This window comes from Lagenorhynchus albirostris, chromosome 6 (assembly GCF_949774975.1).
Source record: "Lagenorhynchus albirostris chromosome 6, mLagAlb1.1, whole genome shotgun sequence".
Taxonomy (NCBI): Eukaryota; Metazoa; Chordata; class Mammalia; order Artiodactyla; family Delphinidae; genus Lagenorhynchus; species Lagenorhynchus albirostris.
The window spans coordinates 103,787,804-103,808,159 of NC_083100.1; the positions used below are offsets into that span (position 1 = coordinate 103,787,804).

At 42.8% G+C, this 20,356-nt stretch overlaps 1 protein-coding gene across 1 annotated transcript in view; it reads left to right on the forward strand.

The window, feature by feature from the left end:
* The window catches only part of NCKAP5 (NCK associated protein 5), a 1,037,966-nt gene extending 1,020,294 nt beyond the window's left edge, over positions 1 to 17,672 (forward strand). Inside the window, exon 19 of the mRNA XM_060151527.1 lies at positions 17,542 to 17,672. Within this exon, the coding sequence (XP_060007510.1) occupies positions 17,542 to 17,558 (17 nt within the window). The 3' untranslated portion in view covers positions 17,559 to 17,672. The remainder of the gene's footprint in view (positions 1 to 17,541) is intronic.
* The last annotated feature ends 2,684 nt before the right edge of the window (positions 17,673 to 20,356 follow it).

Consider the following 20,356-nt stretch of genomic DNA (forward strand, 5'->3'; position numbering starts at 1 on the left):
TAACTAATTCACATAGCAATTGATATGAGTATTACCTCAAAATAAAAATCTTTTAATTTTTTTTTATCTCCAGTACGATAACATTATTTTATTGTTCAAAGGGGACTCCCTTCCTGCTGTTTGCAATAGGATTTTTAGTAAGTATGTAAATTTAAAAATTAATTTACAGCATACATTGGGAGGCTGATTTTCGAAAAGACAAAAATTTGATGGATTGTAAAATGATCCCCCTTAAAAATCATCAGTCACAGTGAACAGAATGTACCAACCTTTGATCATTTTAGAGCTTTTTCTTCATCTTATCTTCTGTCAGGGACTCACTTCAAATTGATTATAAAACAGTTTATTTTTTAGGCCATAATTCATTCACAGGTTAATTAGATTTTCAGTTAATATCCCATGATCGTATGGGATGGGAGCCAGTGGTGTTTCGTAGTTGTTCAGAGTTGCAGGAGAGAACCCCTGATTGCTATTCCCAAGTGCCTGAAGCTACGGGCACTAATCACTAATCACACTCAGACCACATAAAGTGTAGCATCCTTCCCCTGGTTTCTTTTCCAGCTGGCTCACAGCAGGAGATCTTTATTGGCCCTGGCGAAGAGACCAAAATGTACTTAAACACTTTTGTGAGAGGTGATTCCTTTTTTCCCCCTTGTTTACAATGGCATTTCTGTAACCATCTCCTAAAAGATCAGGACAGGAGTGTGTGTGTGTGTGTGTGTGTGTGTGTGTGTGTGTGTGTGTGTGTGTGTGTGTGTGTGTGTGTGTGTGTGTGTGTGTGTGTGTGTGTGTGTGTGTGTGTGTGTGTGTGTGTGTGTGTGTGTGTGTGTGTGTGTGTGTGTGTGTGTGTGTGTGTAGGTGTCCATGCTTAGCCGGCCTGGACTTAAACATCTCTTTCCTAGTCATTTTCCAGGGAGGAGCAGCCTTTGGATTAGTTTCACAATTTTAAATAATCCTTTTGGTATCACCCGACAGGCATATTTAAGGGACAGTATGTCAGCAACTTCTTGACCAGTGATTTAAGGAGAAGTATTTTTTTCCAGTCACTTAAGAGAACTGCTGATATACAGCAGAGAAACTCTCCACGCTGTTAGCCAGCCAAGCGAAACATCAGCCCAGTCACATCAAACCGAAACTCTGGGTTTTTACACAGTTGAAGAAAAGATAATTATCCTCCTCTCTGCCCCCTCCATGCTCACTATTATACCTGGTGCCAGTTCTCATGCATGACAGGTTACTACCTGTTGCACTGGTCTGCTTCTGCCACATCGCATTTTTCTCCTGTGCCCCAAAGGACACAGCCCAGGCCAGACGTCTCCCCGGGTGACCGTGAGGTTTCACTTTGTCCTGCATTGAGGGATTCAGTCACTCCAGGCCTCTCAAAAACCTCTTGTATTCTTTAAGGACATCCAGTATTCTTTAAATTCATCCCAGTATTTCAAACTTTCATTCTCAGGCAACTCCCCATTTTATTTTGTGCACAATGAGGCTTTTTTTCCTTCACATAAAACTACTTGGGTGTTTAAAAAGCCTTGCTGACATATTCAGTCTTCGCATTGCTAGATGATATAATCCCCACTTATTTCCTGTGTTTTACTCTCTAAGCGTGCAGTCAGTCATGCTGCTGATGATTTCAAAGAGCTCGGTTTATGGCAAAAGAAATGCTACTTGAAAGTCATCTGTGAATCAATTTTTTTGAAAATCAAAATCCATTTTCCTGTTTACTTACTGGGAAAGTCGTTACCTTTACTTTCTAAATAAAGGAGACCTCAATGCCTTCTGGGTGATTAGAGCTTTAACTACCCCTCAGGAAATAAATGAGTGTTCCCTTCCAGACTGTATAGCATCTTGTCCGTGGAACTCAATCACTTTCAAAGACAATAAAGGGCGTTAGAGAGGTGAAAGATAAAGTAAAGATAGGAAAAAGAAAGGTGACCAGTAAATAAGAAATATAATTAGCAAACTCCCTTTATTCCACTAACATCTGTGGATCTCCTATGTGCCAGATGTTCTGGGCCCAAGGGATGCAAAGATAAATAGGGTCACAGTACCTACATGAGAGAGTGAGCCATGGCAGCCAGTACACCACAAAGGCTCACCGGTGCCATGGTAACAGTCGGCGCAGGGATGGAGGGAGAACAAAAAGGACAGTGGTCAGGTCAAAACTACAGTGAGGCATCACCTCACACCAGTCAGAACGGCCATCATCAAAATATCTACAAACGATAAATGCTGGAGAGGGTGTGGAGAAAAGGAACCCTCTGCACTGTTGGTGGGAATGTAAATTGATACAGCCACTAGGGAGAACAGTACAGAGGTTCCTTAAAAAACTAAAAATAGAACTACATACGACCCAGCAATCCCACTACCGGGCATATACCCTGAGAAAACCATAGTTCAAAAAGAGTCATGTACCACAATGTTCAGTGCAGCTCTATTTACAATAGCCAGGACATGGAAGCAACCTAAGTGGAATATTACTTGGCCATGAAAAGAAACGAAATTGAGTTATTTGTAGTGAGGTGGATGGACCTAGAATCTGTCATACAGAGTGAAGTAAGTCAGAAAGAGAAAAACAAATACTGTATGCTAACACATATATATGGAATCTAAAAAACAAAAAAAGTGGTTCTGAAGAACATAGGGGCAGGACGGGAATAAAGACGCAGATCTACTCGAGAATGGACTTGAGGACGCAGGGAGGGGGAAGGGTACGCTGGGACGAAGTGAGAGAGTAGCAAGGACATACATACACTACCAAATGTAAAATAGATAGCTAGCGGGAAGCAGCCGCATAGCACAGGGAGATCAGCTTGGTGCTCTGTGACCACCTAGAGGGGTGGGAATGGGAGGGTGGGAGGGAGACGCAAGAGGGAGGGGATATGGGGATATATGTGTATGTATAGCTGATTCACTTTGTTATAAAGCAGAAACTAACACAACAAAGTAAAGCAATTATACTCCAATAAAGATGTTAAAAATAATAATAATAATAAAAAGACTGTAGAAGGCAACATTATGCAAGGCAGTGACAGGTGCAATCAGCCTGTGGAAATTCACAGTATCTTCATTGTGGAGCTGGGCTTTGATTATTCCTTACCCTCCAGTAAATAAGTTCACAGGCTCTTTGAAGAAAGGCCCCATATAAAACCACTGTAGGCACTTGCAGCCCCCCACTTCTGAAAAAATATCCTGTAGTGTGTGGTTTGCTGATACATGGGCCAAAGGGCAATAGACAACACCTTTCCCACCCATTCCAGCCAAGGAAAGAGTAGAAAGTCAGTGTAAGATTAAGAATAAAAGCATCTTTCATTTACCTACTTTGTTTATGTGATGATAGACCAAGCAGTGGCCTAGGTGTTGGATGTGAGTTTACAGATATCAGAGAGGTCTGTCACCTGCTATTCCTAATGTTTAAGGAGCGGTTTTTGAAGTTTTTTGTTTGGGGGTTTTCTTTTCTTTTGGAGGGGAGAGGCAAAGAATTTAGAAGCATTATGAGGGCATTTACCATCTGTCTAAAACGCCCTTGCCCCAGGGTGGGTAGTGTGTCAATCGTCATCATTTTTCCAGTAGCTTCAGGAAGCCCCCTGCTTAAATATCACTAGATTTTGATAGGCTGTAATATGGAAGAGTCACAAATTAAATACAGATGAGTTTCATTGGACCCACACGTTTGTTTTAAATAAATATTGGGAGATCTCATATATGAATTCTAGATTTTCATTTCTCTTGAAAGATCAGGAGTTCTGGCAAGAATGAGCCCACATGCTCACAGGGTAAGACTCAGCTTGTGCTGAGGCAGGAGGTGGAGTGATTGAGAGAGGGAACCCTGCAAGCTGGACCCCTGGACTTGGATACAGGCTCTGCCTGCCTCCTCACAGCTGTGTGGCCTTGGGCAGGAACCGCAGCTCCCTATGCCTCCCTTTCCTCATGTAACTAATGGTACCTGCCTTGTAGAGTTCCGTCCAGCCTTTAGGACAAGAACAAGCGCTCCGTGGATGTTTGTTAAATTAGCAGCAGCTGCCCCTCTAAATGGGCACTTGGGTTCACCACCATCCCCACTACACGCTCATGCCATCCATGCATTTGCACTGTTGTCACATCCTTCCCAGTGGGCTCCATTGGCAATGAATTTTCTTCCCCTGGTCTAGAACCAGGTCATCCGTCAGCCATCTATGGGGAAAAGGGGGAGTTTCAGCAAAGATAAGAAGGAGACTAACGGGGCATATATGGAAAGAATCTTGGAGCTACTCCTGAAGTTCAGAGCTTTGTTCAGGTCCACAGAGACTTAAGTACCAGAGCCATAAAAGGATGGACAGATGACTCTTGCCCTGAGAATCAGGTTCCCATGCATCCCCAAAGCACCTGAATCATGGGAAGGTGGCTTTTCAACTGCACCTCTACCTGGTTTCTAAGACCTTGCCTCCATGGGGACAACAACAAGAGAATGGTTCCTTTCACCCCCCTCCCCCCCCCAAGGATCTGCTGCCTGGTGGGAAGGCAAGGATGTGGGCGGAAGGGTGGAATTTGCTATGATTCATCTTAGCTCCTGGACCTGATAAATCAGAACCATGGTTTTCTAGCTTGTTGGAAGGCGGCATTAACTAGAGCTTCCTTCCCTTTAGTTAATTTGCTCACAGATCAAGAGGTTAAAGCTTTCTCTGCCTGTCATCAGCAGAACATTTGTTTCCAACGTTACTGGGTGAAGGGCTTGGGTGTTTCTCCCCCAAGGTACCCCCCAGGAGTCCCGCTGAATGAGGCCACTGGTCACACATAAACACACATGCTGCTCCTTTTTACTTGCTGCTGTCCGTCCCGGGATGAACATCTTGATGCCATCACAAACATTTTCCCTTTCAGCAGTTTTTTTTCCTTGAGGCAGGAGAGAGAGACCCTCTCATTATTTATCTTGAGTGTTTGATAGGCCTCCTTTGAGAAGGTCATTGTCTGCAACAGTAAAATAATCATGGGATTTCTGGACAAGCTGGCAAAAGAAAAATGATTCATTATTTCAAGAATTATTTGGCCTTCAGTCCCCCAAATGGATGAAGGCTTCCAACAATATGTAAGAGAGAGTAAGGCTTAACTTATTATATGAAAGGTTCCATTTTAAAGGGAAAAGAAGTTCAAAGATGACATTTTTAGCTCGGCTGTAATATAACTGGAGTCAAGGCAGTGCGTCTGTTAACCCCGTGGTCTTCTGGACGTTATTGTACTATTCCCTTTGCAGAGGAGGCCTCCATGCTCTCCTTCCCTTCTCATCCATTTGGGCTAATGAGATTGGAAGAGTTTTTTTAGATCCTATTCAAACAGCGCCCCGTCTTTCTGTTCCCTTTGGGAATGCCGGAACAGACAGCATATTCATCCATACGGGCTCAACCCGACCTCACATGTCTCGCCGTGTCGCACAGAATCGTGCATCTTCACAGCGCAATATATTTTGCCGATAGGAGATGGCGTGGTTGTGTAGCCCTTTAACTGCTATGGGTAGTGTCGTGAGATAGACCAAAGGTAGCTTATAACATGACTCACGCCCCCATGTCTGGTACCAAGACGCCTATTATGCTGGGTTATTTTTGAAATCAAGTTTGTTTGGCCTCAGTGCCAGCCAGATACCCAGAATGAGGCAGCTTGACTGATAAAGATACTGAATGTTAAAATGAAAACTGGAGAGGCCGAGCGATCAATATGACCTTGACCACTCCTAAGCCAATAATTTATGGAAATGACGCAAAGACCCTGTGAACTCCTTTGCCTGACAGAAAGGTTTGAAATAATATTTTAAGAAAATTAAAAGCAAACATCCCCTGGACCTTCTTTACAGATTAGATCTGAAATGAAAGACCCTGAGTTACACAATTAACTATTGATTTTGTTTGATCCATCTTTAATTCTCATTGCAATCGAGTTGTGTTTACAGGGTCGTGGTGGGCAGGCATACTTCACTTGGAGCAAGGCTCCTTTCACTTCTACGTTAATTTAAACATTAAATTGTCCTGCACATGTGAGACAAAAATAAAGCTTATGTTTATTGTAGCAGATGGGTGACGTAAACCTTATGAAGTGGCCTTAAGCCAGTCCAGGCGGTTCATGAACATAATCCCTTCTATAATGCAAGAGTCAGTTTGTCATTTGAATATATTACAGGTGGCGGGGAGAGAATAAAAAGTACCTGGATGCTGCCTGGTACTAGAATGTTGTCCAAAGGGGGCTGTAATTTAATCTCCTTACAGTTTCATTTCTTGATTTCATACACCCAGTAATATCACTGACCATCACCCAGATAGTCAGTCTTACTGACGTTTCTAAGAATGTCATCATCGTCCTGTTGACACTCTCACTTAAAAGCAGCAAAACACATCACCGGGTTTCCCCTGTCTTAAGGAGATAGGAATCTGAACTTAAGCAGATTGCTGGGACTGGCTCAGACCGGAAAGACAGCACTTGCTGGCTGAAGGACGCACTTAACAAAATGGTAGAGCCAGTGTTGGTACTGTTGATCACGGGCCTGATCCTTCCAATACCATTGCACCCCAAGGCAGAAGCTTATTGTTTCTGCTCTGGCTCCTGCATTTCCAGGAAGCGATGGCAGCTTTGCTTCATCCAACCACAAGCCAAGCCCACCTGGAGGTGCAGAAGAAGGCCCCAGTTGCTCAACAGAGTTGCCCAACCAGCATGGCGGTGGGATGTGAGTGCACAGGTCTCTGCTCTTGACAGAGAGAGGAAATTGCTTTTGCCAAAGGAAACAGTAGTCAGACATCCATTAATCCAAGGACCGTCCTGGTTCTTGAGGCCGCCCTAGAATCCCGAGACCATGCCTCTGCTAGTGTATCTAGGGACTGGAAAGCAGCTCCGATGAACGTCAGAAATGATCTTATTTTACATGCGTCTTCATCATGGAAAAGCAGACGTTATAGAAACCTCAGACAAGTCTATGAGCTCCGAAGGGGAACGATGTAGTGAAAATAGATCTAATAATGACTTTGTGCGTTGATATGCGATAAATAGCAACTCCAAGATATGGTGTCAGAATCTGAAGAAGGAAGCAGAAGCAAACCTAGTGCATGGCCTCCAGAAGTGTGTCATCTAATTGTGAAGTGAGACATTGATATGAAAAGAGACTACATAATAGAACGAATATAAGTTCAGGGTTGAAATGGATAACGTGGGCATTTAGGCCACGAATTCATAGAAAGACCCCTGTGGATTAGGTACTGTAGAAACAGAACCAGCAGCTGTTAATAACCAAAAAAAAAAAAAAAAAAAGATATAAAATGTGGTTACTATTGACAATGATATGGAATTAGAGAAAAGAGAAAAAATTCCAATTTAAGCATGTTAAATTTAGGAGATAACTAGGCCCAGAAAGATTAAGAAAGGTGAATGTGAATAGTCATTAGTTAACCTATGGAAAACATTTGCCTGAATGATCTTAAAGACTAAAAATGGGAGGAGGTCAAAAGAAACTAAGCAAGTTAAGGAATTATTTAAAAATTAGGATTAGGGTAAAGGGGCACATTCAGAACTTTGAGTTTGACAGGATATTTGTGTTCTAAATGCCATTATCAGACCAAATAGTAGGCTGGTAGACTAGCCTAACAGTTCTCAGGGATTTGTCTCCTAATACATCTGAAGCTTTGTTCTCTATTGACATCCTAATAAAAAATCCTTAGCATGTACGTTCCGTGTGAGCAGTAACTTTGTCTCATACACCTCTCTATCTCCAGCGTCTAGAATACTGTCCTGTACGTAAAAGGTGCTCAACAAATATCTCTTGAATAAATAAATGATGTTGCAAGAGCAGTGTAATCCCTATTTAAATATTTATTAAATCCAGGTCCAGAGTTGAAGTAGTGATTGTCAGTGTCATATTGTGGCAAAGGATGGAATCCGGAACAAACGTGGATTCCCATTGGCATTCTCCCAACTAGCACATCCTTCCATTCTAGAACCCCCAGTGCTTACTGGGTAATGAGGAATAACAGCGTCTTACAGTTGTGTGCAACACACAATATAAAGCTTAACGTTTCTAAATCTTTAGAACAATTTCCACCAAGCAATCTTCTCTTTAGAATAAGGATCAGGAAATTGGTACTGATTCTGAGTTGCTCTGACTCTCGGGATTCGATATGTCAAATATCCTTGGGAAATAAGTTTATCCAAAGCAAAGGCTGACTGGCCCTCGAACTGAAACATAAATGACATTGGGAGATGAATAGCTTAAACCTGAGTAGAGCTAACACTCTTACATCCACAAATATCAATGTGTCTCTGAATGACCCCTAGCACTCAGTCTCATTGAATTCCATGGCTATTGCAAAGCACCTCATAGATTGGATACCACAGTGCACTGTGACTCCCAAAGGGTCTACCAACTTCTGTTAGAATTCCAGGTTGCCTCATTATTTATAGGTGAATAAGTAACACAGAATGTTTTTCCCTGGTTTGGGCCCTCACAGCATACTTCGTAATAAAAGCTTAGCCTTTTCAGGTACATTTTTATGATGTCCGCCCTTATGGTGATATTGGAGATGTTCCTTTGGAAAGGGAACATCCATGAAAAAAAATAGTGTAACTTTCTTTTAACATTCACCCAATCCCCCCTAAAAAGTGTGTTTTATTTTTGCTTGAAAGAGTAGCCCAAACTCTGTCACTCCAAGGTGAAGACATAGCTCTATGGTACTAGAATACACAAATGGTCCCTTCATGCTGGATTTTCCTCTGACGAGGTTCATGGGCTCTTTATGCTACAAATACACTGACATCTAAGCCAGGCATGGCCAAGCTCGCTGGACAGATAGGTATCCTATTTAAGACATGAAATGATGGAAAGGTTAGTCAAAGAAAAAAGTCTAATCAATCTTTGAAGGCAAGTGAGTAGCATATCAATTTACTTTTGTCCATAATGGTGCCTGGAAATGAAAGGCCAGAAAGGTTTGGTGCCCACACTCTCATCAGCTGGAATCATTAGCCTGACGCTAAGATAAACAGACTTAGGAGTTCCAGCCCAGAGCCTGCTCAATTCTCATTCCTAAATAAACATTTTGGTTAATATTATTATGTTGGAAGAAGAAAAAGAAATCTGACAACACAAATAAGCGTGTAAATTACATTTAGTTAAGCTAATCATACAGTCAATGAGCTGGCTTGTTTCCCCAAGTCTAAGTCACTGTGAAACAGTGCAGATTTTGCTTCTGGAGAAATTGACCAATAGTGATCAAATCTGATGTATTACTTAAGGTGATTAACCTATATTTTAAATTAAATTTGTGGGTCCATCCACCTCCTAGGAAATAAAAATTTAAAAATACAAGTTTTCGGGCTTCCCTGGTGGCGCAGTAGTTGAGTGTCCGCCTGCTGATGCAGGGGACGTGGGTTCGTGCCCCGGTCCGGGAGGATCCCACATGCTGCGGAGCGGCTGGGCCCGTGAGCCATGGCCGCTGGGCCTGCGCGTCCGGAGCCTGTGCTCCGCAGCGGGAGAGGCCACGGCGGTGAGAGGCCCGCGTACCGCAAAAAAAAAATACAAGTTTTCAAATGGGCATTTCACGTGATGGCACTAACGTTAGAGAAATCATGAATGTGTCTTTTGCACGTTCATATAATCATTTTGCCTAATCGTGATTACATGCCTTTCCTTTTCACAAATGCCTTTCTCTGTCATAAACAAAGTTTAGGGTTTTCTTTATGTTCCTTTTTTCTCTTCCCGCTGAGGGACCCGGTCCCACATCTCCCCCATTTTCCATATCCTTAAAGTGACTTCCTTCTCCTTCCGTTCTTTTGATCTGGTCTTTAAATGTCCTTCGCAGCCACTGTTTATCTCCAAGCTAAGTTTTTTTCCTTTCCGTAAGATATATTATTTTCTAACGACCCTAAGCTTCCTACTGCACTTCTCTCTGCTTGCTTTTTTTTTTTTTTTTTTTTTTTTTTTTTTCCCAAAAAGTAAGCTCATTTTTCCCCTCTGGTTCAGGGCTTCTAACAGAGGTCATTGAAAGTCATTGATCCTGGTAAGGGACAGCAATACAGGTAATAATATAGTCATAGAAGCGCATCTCAGCTGAAAATTACTCTTTCACCTAATAAAACCAGTTTGCCCTGGACATACTGAGGATCTCCAGGAACCCAGTAAGGAAACAAAGTGCCCCAAGTGCAGCATCGTATCTCCCAGCATGTGGTTGGGTGGAGAGAACAGTTCTCTATTACCTATCTGTCACATTAATTTTTCAGAAGGGCAAGTGAAGAGTAATGTGTCCACTTGAGGTAATAGAGGGAACTGAACACCGAGAGCAAGTAATTATCCAAGTTGGAATTTGACCAGGTTAGCAGGGTCAACACCACAACTCTCAAGAAAAGTCTGGAGGGTCTTCCCTGTTCACCAAAGGTCACTTTATCTGTTTTTGTGTCTCATTCAGAAAGTAGCTCCACCAGGAATACAGTAAGAGGTGGCATTAAAGAAGAGATTAACCTGTGCCTCTAAGAGAAATGACTTGAGCTGCATCGTTTTCCTTGAGGTTGGCCTGCCCCCAGCAAACATCACTTAACATAGACTTTGTATGTGCACAGATCTTCAGCTAAGAGACCCAGGATTAAAATACTTCCTCTCCATTCCCACAAGAGCATAACACATAATCATCTTTCCAGTGCCCAAGATTGGCTCATCAGGAAAGGGATGGGGGAAATCACACCTTCTGCTCCGACTCAAAGCTCAGGATTAGCCAGCCCGTCTCCTCTATTTGATCCATCTGCTTCCAAATGGAAGCTTGGCTATATTTCTCATCTGCTAAATCATCTTACTCCCATTGCTTCACCCAGGGAGACGTTTCTCTGCCCAAACCAGCTCACTGCGGTCTCCCGATTTTCCCGCTTCTTCCTGGCCCCGCTGCATATGTGACTGTTTGGTTAAAATCTGCATCGTCACACATAATGAGAACTGTTGGGTTGTGGTAGGGGCACGATGCTGACACTTCTCCCCAATTTCGGGGGTGTTTCTTTCCATGTGGAAGGAGTTCCCTAGGATAACACTCCTGGTGTCTCTAAGCTCCGCTCATTCACTTCTCAGGAGACGGAGGAGTGGCTTGTTTAGCAAGTTCACAGATACACAGTATATATAAAATAGAAAAACAAGAAGGACCTACTGTATAGCAGAGGGAACTGTGCTCAACACTTTGTAATAACCTCTAAAGGGAAAAGAATCTGAAAAATAACAGGTATTATACATTTATAACTGAATCACTTTGCTGTACACCTGAAACTAAGACAACATTGTAAATTGACTATACTCCAATAAAAAAATAAAAAACAGCAAGTTTAGGAAGGGAACAGGGAAAGCTTAAGCCCATCTCCTGCTCTCCCCGCCCTCTCTCAGGAGTCAGGCTGGCTGGAGAAGCAACACTCATGTTGCAGGTTTAAGAAGACCTGCTCCCAGCCCAGGGCTGCCAGCCCAGTCTAAGCCTGTCTGCTTCTAGACCACTGCTAAGAAACTCACTTCTTTGAAGATAGAAACCTCATTCTCCCTATAAGCTTTCTCAGTAATAGAGCTGATATTTTAGCCTCCCATCAGCCTTTTTCTTTTATCTCTTTCTTCAGTTCATTCAGAACTAAGGTGGGGAAGAGTATTTATTGTGTTACCTGAAATTCCAATAATGGATGCATAGAAGACACACAGTTCAGAATATTTTGGAGTCACGGAGCTTATAGAGTGGGAAGATTCTTTAAAAAAAAAAATCTTTAGCGTAAATAAACTAAGGTTCAGAGAGGTCACACAGCTAATTAGCACAGTGCCAGGAACGGAACACTGGCTTTCAAATACCTGGTCTTGTACTTAGTGATTAAAATCCCAAGTTCTGTGGTCAGGCTTCTCCTGCTTGAGTCCTGCTTCCCTAATTTATTAGCCATGCGTATGTGGCCTAAATATTTCAACCTCTCTACTCTCTATTTCCCTATGAGTATCATGGGGATGAAAATAGTACTGTCTCAGAGGGTCGGTGTAAGGATTAAATGAGATAATTCATGCACTGCATTCAACCCAGTACCTGACACATAGTAAAAACGCTTTGTAAATGTAGCTGTTGTTTTCCTACCACATGTCTTGTTGAACTGATTGGCGGTGAGTCATTACAGCAATAGAGAAATAAGAAATCATGTGGATGAAGATACTGTTTACATTAATTTATGCTAAGAGGTCTAGTCCTCTTTGCGAATATTAGTGCCCAGCTGAGGAATGATGCTGCATTTCAATTCCACAGGTAGATCTGAATCTCCTCCTGACATTTTACAGTAGACAGACTAACCAGTATTTTCAAGATACAATCAACAGATGGAAACTTACATGAAATAATAAGAGTAGCTTTCATCATAGAACACTAATCCATTGTGCAAGTTCATGAATTTGCTACTTGTTTCTCCCCTGCTGTGGGCAGGAGTTTCTGGCTATACATGTGTAACATGTGTCTCTCTGAAGCTGGTCTCATCATGAGTATATTTTTTTCTGGTTTATCACTTGAGTTTTTCTGTATCACCTTATACATTTTCCCCATCTTTTCCTTATGACAAGGGCACGTATCACCTTCTGTTTTATCCTTCCTTGTGTTCAGGTTATTGGTGTAGGCGGAATCTCTATTGTTGACTATGGAGGAAAAATGGTATGTGTTTGTGTTGAAAATCAGGAAACCAAGTTTCCAGGTCTAATGTCACCTGAATTTGAATTTGTGTGAACCACAAATTCCATAAATACCCCATGTAAAGTATAGCTGACACCAGCCTCCCTCACCTTCCAGCCTGATGTAAGAGCAAAGTGAGATCATAGATGGGAAAGCTCTTTGGAAATAAAAACTATTTGTTATTTATAACCCAGGTTTCTGGGCTGATACTTTCCTGAGTCTGGGCTGGAATTCTTGGAACCCCTTGGGATAGGCATAGCTCTGTGTTTCTGTCTTTACAGTGATTCTGTCCATTATAGAATCTTAAAGGGCAAGAGATAGTCTATCTGGAGATAGACTGAGATAGACTATAGAATGGTCTACAGATGCAGTAGGGGCACATGAAATGAAAATTTCTTGGAATGTACTCCTTCTTACCTACTCTATATCTTAATACTATTCACCCTTCAAAAGCGTTCCAAGAGCCCCATCTCCTTTTCTATGAAACTCTCTCTGAGAATCAAGACCACATAATTATTCGCACAGATTATTCATATAGTAGATTGGTTTGATTGATTGATTATTTGACTACAAGGAATTAAATTAGCTAAGGTATAATTACTAAGGGATTTCTGGAGAATATGTCACTACTTCTTGCTTGAATTATTGTTAATAATGTCATCGTTACACGAAAGATAGGAAAATATTTAAGAATGAGCAAAGCTATTTATGTTAAACTTGAAAATACATTCTCACCCTTTTGAGCCCTACTTTTGTTCCCAAGTGCAGTGAAAAGCCCCACCAAAAAGTGAACTGTACAACTGTTGCCACCTATGGGTGGCAAGTGTAGTATATTAATTTTATCATAATTTCAATGCAGCACGTTATACAAAGGAAATGACAGTGCTTTATGGGACCCACACAATCTTCAGGAATCTTTACTGGGTTTGTTACCATTAATATTATTGTTGCTGTTCTGGGATCCTTATTTCAGAGGCTCCCCTTAAAGGTAACATGGGCCGATATTTGTGAAGTTCTTTTCCACGATAGAGGTTAAGAACTTGGGCTCTGCAGGCAGACTGCCTGGGTCCAAATCCAGACCCCACCACGTACTGCTCCATGACCTTAAGCTACCTAACTTCCTCCAGGCTTGATTGCTTGTAAATGAAGATAACAGGGACACCTCCCCCATAGAATTGACGTGAGGATGAAAACAGATCATCCGTGCAACGTGCTTAGCCGAGTGTCTGTGCAGAGCAGGCACTCAATTAAATGCTGTTATTACCATGATCAGTTTTCAAAGCACCTTCACATACATTTGCTGCAAACTGATGTGCACTATTGTTACCGAAAGTGGGAGTCCGGCTGCTGGCCGCTCTAAAGCCAATAAAGAGGCAAGGCTGGTGGAAAGGATCCCACATGCCCGGAGCGGCTGAGCCCGTGGGCCACAGTTACTGAGCCTGCGCGTCTGGAGCCTGTGCTCCGCAGCAAGAGAGGCCCGCATACTGCAATGAAGAGTGGCCCCCGCTCACCACAGCTGGAGAAAGCCCTCGCACACAAACGAAGACCCAACACAGCCATAAATAAATAAATAAAATTTTAAAATATATATATATATATATAAAATTCTAATTCGAGGCAGGGAAGTAAGCTACTTCAGTGCTTTTGTTCTTAGCTGGCAGGACCACTGGAGAAATCCCAGCCAACAGTTGAGACTCTACGATGGTAGAGAAAGCCGAGTCCATCATCCAGTCTCCATCGAGAGTCTACTGACGATGAGCGCTGGGCTCGGTTTTTAGGGGGAAAGCTGATGGGAGAAGGGGGATGAGGGGGGTCATCTAGGACATACAAAAGAAGTATAAAACGTGATGGCTAGCTCAGAAGTTCACACACTGCAAAGATTGCTGTTTGACATACATAGTGGGGGTTATTTTTGTTATTATTGATTTGTTTTTCCTCTTAGTATAAGCAAATACTTAAAATTAGAGGATTTTAAGTATAAGCAAATATTGTTCTAGATTCATGGCCTTACCTTTAAAAGCAAAGACCTGGGCCCATGTTTCTGCACAGCCGCAATGAGCTAGGTCTAAAGAGCTGCCTTTAGAGGAGGCACGTACTCCTGAGCTGACCACACTCCTCACCACTCCCTGTAGCTCCCCAGCACTGAGCTTGAATGTCAGTGTGTCCTCATTGTCACTCTTACACTGATGTTGTTCTTATAGTCCAGAGATATTTCGGTACCCACCCCTCATCAAAACTGTGAAAATAAAAGGAAGACCGAGAAGGCATGTGATTTTTCTTACAATGGGCCATTCCTTCATTTCCATCGCCTCCCCAGCCGAGGTAGGCCTTTGTCATAATGAATTGAAGAGCCAAACCTACAAGCAGGAAACATTTAGAAAACAAGATGCACTATTTGTGTCCCATAGACAGTGGGTGTTTTCATGCTAAATAATCCTTTCCTTATCCCTACCTGAATACACTGAATTATGCTTTTCACCTGTCTCCCCTCCAAGACTACAAGTTCTTCTAGACTAGCGATTCTCAAAGGTTAGCATGTGTCAGAATCACCCGGTGACCTTGTTAAGAACTTTTTCTGGGACGCTGCATTACGGATGTAGTTAAGTCGGGGCGGGGCTCGAGAATTTGCATTTGCAACAAGCTCCCACGTGATGCTGCTGCTGCAGGCTGTCTGGAGAGCACAGTTTAAGACCCACTGATCTAGAATAAGAATGCTAGCTTACTATTATTTATTGTTCCGTTTATTGAGCACCTACTCCTATGCGTCAGGGTCTTCAGGTGTTCTGCTTCTAATACTTACAGCAATCCTAAAATAAAGGTATGTCTTATTAGCTTTACCTGAGGAAGGGTGCTCTTGGGCACTTACACAGCCAATGAAAGGGCAAAGCTGAGACTCCAGCTCAAGTCGGCCTGCCTCCAGGGCCTCACTCCCCTCCTACAGGACGTAATTTTATTCAGCTGTGTGTCCTCAGCACCAAAACCTTCCACCTGCCTCATGACAGCTTCTCTAGTGAGTGTTTATTGAATGAACTTGAGATCCACATTGACCAGAAATAGGCAAGGAAAAGGTTCTTGAATAAAGAAAAAGGGAGAAGATATTCAGGTGAGGAGGAAATTGCATTGAATGGCCTCTATTTACCTACATTTGGTACAATCAGAGCTTTCCTACTCCCTCCATGTATTTTTCATATTGTACTTTATAATTCTTTTTAAAGAACGCTCAAGATTGGCGCGCCACGAGAAGGGGCTCCTGCATGGATTCGTTCCTAATTATGGAGCCATTTTTTTGTAATCACCTAGGCATCTGTTCCTCAGCCCAGCTCTTTGTCGAGGTAGCCATTTCAGATTGAAAATTTGCTCTGTGAGTAGTGCTCCTGTACGTTAATAGTATAATGAAATCAGCATCACTTCAAGGTTGATTTTCAAGTATTCCCATAGAATTACACCATTTCCCCATAGCAGAGAGAGAGATGCTGTCTGAGCCTGCTCTTGGGACACCGGAACCATCCACTTCTGTATCTTTTTCTTTTCTCTTTCTATTAAATATTTAGCATGTGAGAATTCACAGGCTTTGGCTATGTCTGTTTTTGCCGAGATCCAAACACAGTTTCCTCATTGTACCTTTGACATCCATCGTAGCAATGTTGCAGGGAGGGATGGAACTGCCTATGTCAGGGCCTTGGACAGTAGCAGTTGAGATGGTTTGGCACATGTGGATGGCAAAATGAAAAAAAAACATACAGGACATCTTGTCCTTTATTACAAGAGTGTGGAAGGCCACCAGACAGGAATTCAAATCCTGTTCTCCATCACTTGCTGAGCCACCTTGGGCAAGTGACCCTGTCACTCTGAGCCTTGTTTTCCTTCCCTCTAAAGTGGGGATGTGTAACTTACAGGTCTGTGAAAAAGGGCTTATAAATAAAATACCTTGTGTCTTTTACATGGTGGATGCTTAATAAATGGTAGCTATTGTTATCATCTCTAAGGCCCTGTTCCTACTTCTTCCTGGATGGAATTTTTGCCTGAAAGAGGAAAAGGAAATGAGAAATGTGGTTAGTGGCTTTAACACCTCCACCCTTGCAGTTTTTGCATCTGTGCCTTCCTATTCCGTCTCACCTCAGACCTCAGGAGTCACTTGAGCAACTAAATATATTCATGTTTACAGAGTTTACCTGCAGTAATTATCGAATATGACTGCAGTGTTTTATGAAGTCCCAGAGACTACCAGTAACAGCCTATAAATATTCCTGTTTACAATGGTTTTACTAGAACCTCCTGGAGGGAGAGGTTACTCGGGTGCAGACCTGTTACTATGATGTTTAAGCCCTTTTTGGGCCTTGAAGAATCTATACCCTCACACCTGGGATCTCTTTCAAATAGCGTAAGACTTGTAAAGGGACAAAATACACACGTGACAATGCATCTGACAAGTTTAATGTGTACTTAAATTTTATGTCAGTTTAAGGGATTGCATGCTTTTTTTTTTTCATAGAACTGTCATTTCTGGCTGAAATTCAGTCCCTATCCATATTTAGAAACAGGACAACTAATAATATTTAGTAAGAAAAGAAAGGAGTTCGAAACTGTGATTAAGAAAAATAAGGCACTTTACGTGAACAAATTTTAGATGGATCCATTTAAAATTAAGTGACACTTAACTGATTTGCAAATTGGGACCTATTTATCTCAGTAAAATGATTAAAGTCTTGATTTATCCCTAAAATTGGCTTTATTACATTAAATTATACTGGAAGATTGTTAAAGACTTGTAGGTTCCCTCTATCCCTTTAAATTGTACTTTATACTGACAATAATTGAATATTGGATAGAATAACTTGATTTTGCAAAGAAATATGTTTCTAATATTTTCCTCTTTTTATTGCAGAAATTGAAACAAGTTGAAGAAACAAGAGAAGATCCTGAGAATAGATTACGTAAAATTTCCCTGGAGTCATTCAGTAAATACAACGGCAATACTGTGATCTTATTAGAAAAAGAGACGAACTCTCTGAAGAAGGTTGAAGGACAAAAGGAAGAAAAAGAAAAAAATGAAGAGGCCTCTTTGAGTAACTCTGATAGGCCTGGGGTAGACAATTTGGAATCTTTGAGTGATTCTTTATATGATAGCTTCTCTTCCTGTGCAAGTCAGGGTTCAAATGATGTGTAAAGGACTTTTTTTCCCCTTAGTGAGCTGGAAATGGAGCACTTAAGAAACAGGGCTGGGAAGCGGGGCAGGTAGAGATGGCAACGAATAAACTATTGCAGTACCAGGGCCGCCACTGTCAGATTCACAGCCAGCAGCCCACCGGAGCTTACTTCCCTGACAAGGCAATAAAGATAGACTCTACTTGCTGTGTTCCATGAGGATTAAAAGTAAACACACCCAGGATACACAAGTCTTAATTTTGCACTTTTCGTTTGAAAAAGAAGTTGTACAGAAGTTGTAAATTTTTTTTTTTGGAAAAGAAATTATATTTGTAGCAAAAAAAACTTAAAAAGACAGCAATACATTGAATCAGTGCCACGCTCTTGAAATGATGCCCTAAGTCTTAGAAGTTGATAATATATTTTTGAAAAATTCCAACTCCAGTTTTTGTTCAGGGCACTGCCCTAGCCCTCAGATTGTTTGATGGTACACTCTGTAAACAGAAAACAGGGCCTGCTGAAAAACCAGAGGGCTGTCTCTCATCTCCATCTCATAATCTCAATTCGATAAAAACTTTAATCCCAGTGCAATTTCCAAATTGTTGCCAGAGAGATTCAGGTTCTAGTAATAAGTATAATTCTGCTTCTACTGAAAACTGTAGAGGAAGGTACTCAAGTGTGACACTGATCAGAAGCTGTTTGTATCAGAGACGATGTAATTCTACTTTCCCTCCAATCATTTCCTTACATCCTCTTCTACTTAGTGGTTCTCTGCAATTCTCAACATTATCTGTTGATTTTTATCTTCTGGCTCTTTTGATTAAAACCTGGTCAATCTATAAATCAAAGTAAATTCCTGTTTGCAATGTTCACTTTGTAAAAAATAAAATGGTTGGTGCTATGAAAAATTCTTTTTAATATCCTTTTTTCCTACAAAGTCTGTTTATATGTAAGGATAAATTCTATTTTAAAGGTTACCGTGTATTTTTTCTAGATGCGAACTATTTATAATTGCTTTTGTACAGGAGCTTGTAAACTAGGCATAACAGATATTTTTAGGATCTATATGGGTACTTTAGTACACACTTGTTTCTTTAAAGAGTATTGTATGATCAGTGTTATTTGGTTAATTTGTGCAATTTGTTATATTTGAATTTTGTTGTCTTAAATGAAAATTATGTCATTGTCTTTCAGACTTTTTAAGATTCTTTTGTTTCATTTCTGAATAAACGTCATATCACAATCGCACCCTCTGAAAGCTTAGAAGAGCTTCTTCAAGGACCCTTCGGCGCAATTAGTTATTTGAATCTCACACGCGCTCCAACGACGCATTCCCCCGAAGGAATAAACAGACTAATAAGGAAACTGGCCCTATTCCTCCAGAAACAGTAATTCAGCCAATTGTAAGATCCGAGTCTGCAGACTAGCGAGTAATGGTCAAAGCATTTTCGTCTCCCTGAGGGGTTAACCAACTAGAAATGAGAGGAAGAGGGGTGCAAAGGGAGAGAAGGAGCCGGAGGCAGATAGGGAACGATCTCTGCAGAGGAATGACAAGAAAGTCATTGAAGCCCCTTTCCGGACCCGCTCTGCTGGCAGGATAGGGAAATAAATGATCAGCTTCCCGGCCTAAGAGAGCTTCCTTCTCCTAAGAGAGGAGGCCCGAGTAGAAGGAGGTGAAGAGGGGCGAAGCTTATGAAGCCCTTTCCACCGACATGGATGCTGCCTAGGGATTTGGGGGACAGGCGTGGGAACGTGCGGGATTGGGGGCGGAGGCTCCCAGGCGTTCCGGGCGGGCCAGCGGGCTCCCGTACCACCTTCGGCAGGGCTCGGCGGCCAGGAAGGCAAACGTAGCAAGGTGGCGTTCCGGGAGTACTCCAGGTGGGTCGCATGTACAAGAGAGGGGGGATGGGGTGGGGGGAGGTGGCGAGGGGTGCGCCAGTGCCCGAGTCCGGGGCTGGGAAGGCGCGGTACACGAGAGGACGCCGTGAATAGAGCCGGAGGCAGCTGCCCGGCCTTTTGGACGAAGGGGATGGAGGAGAGCAACTCTCGTCTTCACCCCAATTTGCTTTCTAGTGGGAATTCATTCACGGTTGTCCCCGGAGCGGCCCTCTCCTAGGCTAGGCTACCGCACCCTCCAGCGGTGCGCGCGGTAGACGAACCGAGGCCCGAGCGCGCGGAGCTGGGCAGGGTCCCCGCCTACCCCGCCCACTGCGCCGCAGCTGAAGCCGAGCCCGGTAACTACCCAGGGGCTTCTCCGAGGAAGAGAAGGCGCAGCTGCACCGGATACCCTAGGGAGCCTGCGAGTGTGCAACTTTGCCAGACGCACGGGAGCGCGACCCCGCACTCCCTGCCGGGTGGACCGGACCCTGCCGCGGGCAACCCACCAGCCCCCGGGGGGCGCAGAGGAGGGGGGCAAGCGCCCCTGCACGTAGAGGCAAGCAGTCTTCCCACCCCACCTCCTACGTCCTGCTGACGGCGCCCGGCCGACCGCCGTGGCACCTGCTGCGCCCTCCTCCCCCTTTCCCCAGTCTCCAGCCTCCCAGCCTCCGAAAACT